The sequence below is a fragment of the Ipomoea triloba genome, chromosome 1, assembly GCF_003576645.1.
Source record: "Ipomoea triloba cultivar NCNSP0323 chromosome 1, ASM357664v1".
NCBI classification, from domain to species: Eukaryota; Viridiplantae; Streptophyta; class Magnoliopsida; order Solanales; family Convolvulaceae; genus Ipomoea; species Ipomoea triloba.
The window spans coordinates 1,210,569-1,218,103 of NC_044916.1; the positions used below are offsets into that span (position 1 = coordinate 1,210,569).

The 7,535-nt window shown below is 37.5% G+C and overlaps 1 protein-coding gene across 1 annotated transcript; it reads left to right on the forward strand.

The window, feature by feature from the left end:
* The first annotated feature begins 305 nt into the window (after positions 1 to 305).
* On the forward strand, positions 306 to 1,218 carry LOC116001011 (sporamin B). The gene has a single exon (XM_031240912.1). The coding sequence runs from the start codon at positions 399 to 401 to the stop codon at positions 1,050 to 1,052; it is 654 nt and encodes a 217-aa protein (XP_031096772.1). The 5' UTR covers positions 306 to 398; the 3' UTR covers positions 1,053 to 1,218.
* Positions 1,219 to 7,535: the final 6,317 nt, after the last annotated feature.

Sequence of the window (7,535 nt, forward strand, 5' to 3'; positions counted from 1 at the left end):
TACAATATAGTATTGAAGCCACACTTATGTCCATCGACCACAAAGCCTTTAGCCAATATATGATACATTATTCCTAATACAAATAGTATTATTAATATAGTAATAGTAATACCTCTTAAACTAAAGAACGGTAAAAAGCAATACTAAGCTAGTCACTCAACACATGAGAAATAAAATTATTTAATTCTTATAGGATACCTTATCTGAAAACGACGTAGCATTTGTAATATTACGTAGCTACCACATGAGTAATTACCAATAATACCCTCATGCCCTTATCTCATGTCCTCTATAAATTGCATGCATGAGCTGAGAGCTAAACACAACACAACACAACACACCAACAAACATCATATATAATTAACCTCTTTCTCCCAAGTGGTCATCTGCCAATCAACATGAAAGCCCTCGCACTCTTCTTCCTACTTTCCCTCTATCTCCTCCCCAACCCAGCTCATTCCAAGTTCAATCCCATCCGCCTCCGCCCCGCCCACGAAACGGCGTCGTCCGAAACTCCGGTGCTCGACATCAACGGCGACGAAGTCCGGGCCGGCGAAAATTACTACATGGTCTCCGCCATATGGGGCGCCGGCGGCGGAGGCCTGAGACTCGTCCGATTGGATTCCTCCTCGAACGAATGCGCCAGCGACGTGATCGTATCCCGGAGCGACTTCGACAACGGCGACCCAATTACCATCACGCCGGCGGCGGACCCGGAAGCCACCGTGGTCATGCCGTCGACGTACCAGACCTTCAGATTCAACATTGCGACGAACAAACTCTGCGTAAACAACGTAAACTGGGGGATCAAGCACGACAGCGAATCCGGGCAATATTTCGTGAAAGCCGGCGAGTTCGTCTCCGACAATAGCAACCAGTTCAAGATTGAGGTGGTCAACGACAACCTTAACGCTTACAAAATCAGTTATTGTCAGTTCGGCACCGAGAAATGCTTCAACGTTGGCAGATACTACGACCCGTTGACCAGGGCTACGCGTTTGGCTCTGAGTAATACTCCTTTCGTGTTTGTGATCAAACCTACTGATATGTAATGAGCACCGGTGTTGAGGTTGCATGCATGTTATGGAGCTATGCTAAATAAGTAACGTTGCAACTTTGACAACGTTGTACGTGTAATAATAAGAATAAACATGCAATAAATCCGAGCTGTTGTGTAAATTTTAACTATCTTTAAATAAATAAGCATAATATTATCTATGTGAATGAGCCCGTGTTTATTTTATGTGCATAATTGATATCAAACTCATACGATTTCATGTTAATAGGAAGCTAAATGTGTTCTTAATTATTTGATTCATTTATGTCATTTAGGTGATTTGGATGCATTGATTGTAACATCATGTAAATTGAAGCTCAATTGGATATATTTTGAAGTCATCTTGGCACAATGACGTGTTCCAGACGTGTTCCGGAATAATGAGATGTCAAAAAAGTGAAGAAGAGCAAGTTGGAAATATCATGACATGACCCGGGGACTCAAAGGAACAAAGAAGATGAAGAAATATGCATTTTGAAGTGAATATTATAGGTCACGCTGGCATTCACGCCGTGACTACCGGTGTAACTACATTATTTTCTGTTTTTCTCTATCAGGCAACGTCTCAGTGTTTTGAACATATCTCATCGTAGGAATGTCCAAATTGCGTAATTCCAACGGCATTGTAGTTATTTCAAATGGCTACAACTCCTATGAAGACAATATACAAGGTGAAAAATGGCCCAGTGAACTGCTAGTTGACGCAAATTTTAGACTATAAATACCAATAAACTGTTATTTCTTGTGAACTTTTCATTCTCCACTCTCTCTCCAAGGTTTTCTTTGAGAAAATTCCCTCCAAACATTTCATTTGTGTAATTGATCCAAGCTTGAAGAAGATTTGAAGAACATTTTCATATTTCAACTTGCAATTTGCATATTTAATTTTCAGATTTGAAGTCTTTCTTTGTTTCTTTTTCATTTTCTTTCTTCCAATTGTGATTGCAATGTCTTTTGTTTCAATTGATGCTTAGCTAGATTCAATTAGATATTGGATTAAGTAATCTTTTGTGATCGATGCTATGTAATTGAATTGAGCTATGAGCTAGTGTAATGACTTATGATGGCTCTAGTTGTGAGGTTGGTGCTTTGTATTGACTCTTGTATGGTTGTGGCCAAATTATGCAAGAGATAGATGGACAAAGTGTTTTCACTATGAGAGTAGAGCAATACCATAACAACACCTCTCACTAATCCAACTCACTTTTGAGAAAATGGGGTTGAAAGGAGATGCGAACACCACATTACAATTTGATTATTATTTCCTTTGTTTTGCTCTTATCACATGAAACATCTATTCCTCTTATTGAACTAGCTTCCAAACACTATACACTCTTGTGCTAGCTTAACCACCTACTATTCAACAACCTTATGATCCACTTCTTGAGAAGATATCCGATGTGAGGATACACTGCTACTCTCACACACACTCCATTCAATTACCACTTTTACACAACTTTCAGTCTTATTAGGCTCTTAATGCTTTGGTATATAATTTTTCTACTGTATATAGAGTGTTTCGAATTTTGGTATATAATTTTTCTACTGTATATAGAGTGTTTCGAATTGTAGATCGTCGTTGATTGCCGAACCAATCTCTCTCTCTCTCTCTCTCTCTCTCTCTCACACATAAGAAAATNTTTGGTATATAATTTTTCTACTGTATATAGAGTGTTTCGAATTGTAGATCGTCGTTGATTGCCGAACCAATCTCTCTCTCTCTCTCTCTCTCTCTCTCACACATAAGAAAATTCTCTCTCTCTCTCTCTCTCTCTCTCTCACACATAAGAAAATGATCAAATGAGAACACCCGCCCAGGAGAGAAATAGGAATTCATCGCAGTCGTCGTCCATCTGAATAGATCTAACAAATCAAAAACACTTTATAAAAAAATTTGGTGACATTTTTTGCAAATAATTCAAACAATGAAGAACAAGTAAATTGTGTTAAAAGTACATGTAATAGTTTCATAGAATGTACCTAAGTACAAGTAAAATGTATTAAAAGTGTAACAATAAAATATACATCGAGCAACACTATTAAGTACATGCACATAATAAAGTTATCATTAGTTGCACCAAAAATTATCATTAAGTGCACCAATATTAAAAATGTTATCATTTATTTATATTTCTACTATAATCATGCGTAAGTAGTTATCTTATGAGGGAGACAGAAATGTAGAATATTAGGTTCAGGGAGGACTTTAAGTTATTTGATTAGGAGCAATGAGTGCAAGGTCTATTTTAGGCCAAGTAAATCGTCCATTTAGAACACATTCCTCGGGTATACTTTTCTCAATCACCATTATCCATCTCCCTGTAAGTATATACTCCGTATAATATATCAAATTAAACATGAAGAACTCGAATTTATTTTAACTATACTCAAATCAAAAGTAGACTCCACTAAAAATTATACTACAAAATAATCATTTTAAACATTATTTTTCGCCAAAATTTCTGACATTATTTTATTTTAATCTTTTACCAGTTAAAATTATAACGCAAATTTCACTCATAAAATACATTTGAGTTGTGATTGTGAATATTCACTTAAATCGATCAAATAATTGTATGTAATGTAATGAATTTTTATGATGGGTAAAATATATTTTATTTATTACATTACAGTACTTAACCTCTTATTCCTAGGATCATAGACTTCATCTATAGTAAACCATTGGACACTTGGACGGCCAGAAATCATTTCTATTTTTTCTCCCAACTCCTCCTGATGGGATCATTATCATTATCAACTTTATCTCATCCCATTTCACACCGTAAATGTACCATCCATCGGTCAATCATTGTCTCATAGGAAGAATCCATAAATTTCAACAATAATCAAACTCGTAACTTTTAAATACAAAAATTATACTTTACCCATTCAATCAACCGTTTTACAGAATCATATAATTTTTTAACAATACATTGTATGTTGCAAAACACTAAAACAGTCTCTTAGAAAAAAATATGTAAAAATTATGCATCCCTAATTAAAATTTTATTAGCAAATTTTTTTTTAAAAATCTTATAAGTAATGCTATATTTCCACTATACATTTACCTCACAATGTTTTCCACCCCGCTCAACTATATTTGATTAGTTCATTTTATATTTAATTAATAAGTAGATTTAATTTATTTCTTAATATTGATTGGGGTAAACTAATTAATGTTAATCATTAAAAAAAGTATTACTTCGCCAATAGATGAATATTAGAAGATGTTGAATATTAAAATATGTATTCATTCGACAGGTAACACAGACCAACCACGCCTTGCTCACATCAGCTATAGCGCAAGCAAACTCGACTACGCTCAGACACAATTAAAGAACATAGGCCAGGAATATGAAATAATGGAATGTAAAGGAATGATTTGCTTGCTCTCTCTGACTTGAAGCACTGTATTTATAATGTAATAACCCAACAAACTTTATCAACCTAACCATTCATTAACTAAGAAAAAGGGATGTGGGTTTGTGGAGCTGACACATTAAAATTACATCAAAACTGTGGATAAGAAAAGTCTACAACGATTCACAAAATTATGAAGGAACAAATGATAGCCTTCTAAATGAATTTCCAACATGGTGAAGATGAAAAGGCTTGTTTTATGAGTTTGAAAATGTTGGTCCCAAGGGGATGGGGTACAAGTCTAGAGGGGGGGTGAATAGACTTGTATAAGATTTTGCAAATCTTTTCGACCTCTCGTGTGTATTGAACTTAGGATGTTTAGGTTCGATACCTCACGAGGTGAAGACAAAGTTTTATGCGCAGCGGAAATGTTATCCCCTTTTAGTTAGCACGAGTTTGAGTTAGTTCGAGAAGTGTGTTTATATGTAGTGCAATCGAGAGGTTAGCGAGAGATAAAAGCAGTAAGTAAATGCAAGAGAGATTTTTAAGTGGTTCGGCCAACCCGCCTACGTCCACTCTTCTTCCAGAAACTCCCTGGAAGGATTGCACTAAAAACTTCCCTTTTTAGTACAATATCGAGCGCTTGAGCTTTGATCACGAAGCCCGCCTCAAGCCTCAGGTTTTTCGCCCCGCTTCTTGTTACTCCACCTCTCGAGCACTTGACCTTTGATCACCAAGCCCGCGTCAAGCCTCAGGATCTTCACAAGACAGCTCCCAGGTTACTCCGCCTCTCCACAGTCTTTCTCCCCGCTTCCAGCTACTCCACCTCTCGAGCACTTGACCTTTGATCACCAAGCCCGCGTCAAGCCTCAGGTTTCTTTCACTCGGACAGCTGCCAGGTTACTCCACCTCTCTTGCTTAATCCAAAGCAAGGTGTTTTTGGTTGTCACAGTTGAATGTAACAGGCTCCAATCTGACCACAAGCTATCGTTGAATCAACTTCGATGTAGAGCAGCTTCGGTCACCTTCTAGATGTATAACAGTTTAAGCTTTGTAACTCTCTTAAACACTAAGATGTGTTTTCTCGCTGTTTTGAATATCAGGATGATATTCCAATATAAGCACTTGCACTTGAACGTTTTAGTCAGACACCTCTTTCGAATTTTCTAACTCTGTTCCTCGAACTGCTTTTTTTTTTTTTGTGTGTCTTCACGTCCTTATATATGAGAGTAGAGGAATAATTCCGTTGGAGGGAAAATTATTCCGTTTGAAATTTGTCTCCCATGCTGATCATGGGTCTTGCATATTTTCAGCATATTTCATGGAGTGGTGATCTTGTAACTTGAACCTCTTTGTCTTGTAGTGAATGTTCCCATAGTTCACTTTCTTGAGTCCATGCTCCACTTTCGTCTTTTGGTAAAAGTTACTCTTTTTATATTCCCATTGTTCCTTGTTTGTAGGGAATCAGACTACTTCAGTATTGGTGCATCTTTTGACCGTTTGTGGTGGAAATCTGACGTGTCATCCATTTCCGTCCATTTTGAAATCTTCACGTTCGGCACCTCTTCATTATTTTATCTCCATGATATTTCTTCTTTTCCAAGCTTTAAGTATGCTTCCTGACCGTCATTCAGCTTTGTTGGAGAATTGTTAGTGTATCGAGACCAAGGTTGATATCTTGATTGCTTGATGTCTCGTACTCAAATATCGAGAGCTCTATCTCTCGAACTCTGCTTATGTCTCGAACTAGATGGTTGTATCGAGAGGTACTACCTCTCGAACTCTGCTTATGTCTCGAGACTTAGTTGATGTCTCGCAGACCCTTATTCCTCCAGTGTTGTCTCGTGCCTTCTTCTGTTTTATCTATGAAATTACAACACGAGATATCTAAGATGTTCAAACAAGTTTACTTCAAGCTAAAATATTTTCCGAGTTGAGCTCAAAGTTACCCGGTTGTATTTTCGCTCTTGGTTTTACTTGTCGAACTTACAACGTTTTGCCTATGCATCGAGACTTGGGGATTTTCACTTAACAGTTGGTATCATCAAAACCTATTACATGATGTTCCNAAAGTTACCCGGTTGTATTTTCGCTCTTGGTTTACTTGTCGAACTTACAGCGTTTTGCCTATGTATCGAGACTTGGGGATTTCTACTTAACAGTTGGTATCATCAAAACCTATTACATGATGTTCCTAAAAATTTCCCCCTTTTTGATGATGCCAACACTTATACTTACTCTATATGGCTGATTTGATAGAAAGAATTAACATAGATTTTATTTTTCAGCGCATATGGTAAGTTTGACAAATACTCTACTAAAACATGAATAATAGAACTCACGCAACACCCCCAGCAAAAGATATATATGATTATAGAAGGGAATGTTTACAAAGCAGAGTTTTAGTAGAAAAGTTTAAAAGAAATAAGACCAAGAACAACATAAACATCAATACATTGAAATAAGATGGAGTTTGGACCACGAGAGCTTACTTCTTGTTGGCTTTCCTTTTCTTGTTAATGGCTTCTCGTGTCTTGATGGGGTCTTTCGGATTTACCAGGCTTAAGTATTCATCTGTGACATCTAGATGCCTGTAGTTCCTGTAGGCTTCCCCCACGAACTCACCATCAATTACTCCATCTTTCCACCAGGCAATGCATTCTTCTGGAGACATATTGCTGTGTGTAGATATCCCAGTGGTTTTCAGCAGCTTGAATATCTCCAGGGTCAGAATTTGTTCAGTGTCTTCTCTGTTCCCAAACTTAAAGCTTGTCATGAGAAGATCTATCTTCCTTTCTTCTTCTGACTGTTGTTCTTGTCTTTTTCTTTTTCTTTCTCTGTCCTCTTCTCTCCTTCTCTCCATTTCCAGTGTGCGCTGAACCCTTAGGTTTTCTGCCTTTTTAGCATCCTCCATTGCTTTGCTCATGATTCTTGGTATTTTTGGAGGTGGTCCAGCTGGTTCACTTGCTGCCCTTTTCTTGCTTGTTGTATCCCCCTTCTTTTTCCTTTTATTTTCCCCCTTGTTGGCATCATCAGCACGGGAAAGAAGGATGGACATACCTTCGAAGATTGCTTGAAGTTGGGCAGGCACTTGGTTCGACAGGTCATCGAGTATGGC

Coding starts and splice junctions, on each gene's coding strand:
- LOC116001011 (XM_031240912.1), top strand. CDS start 399: ATGAAAGCCCTCGCACTCTTCTTCCTACTTTCCCTCTATCTCCTCCCC.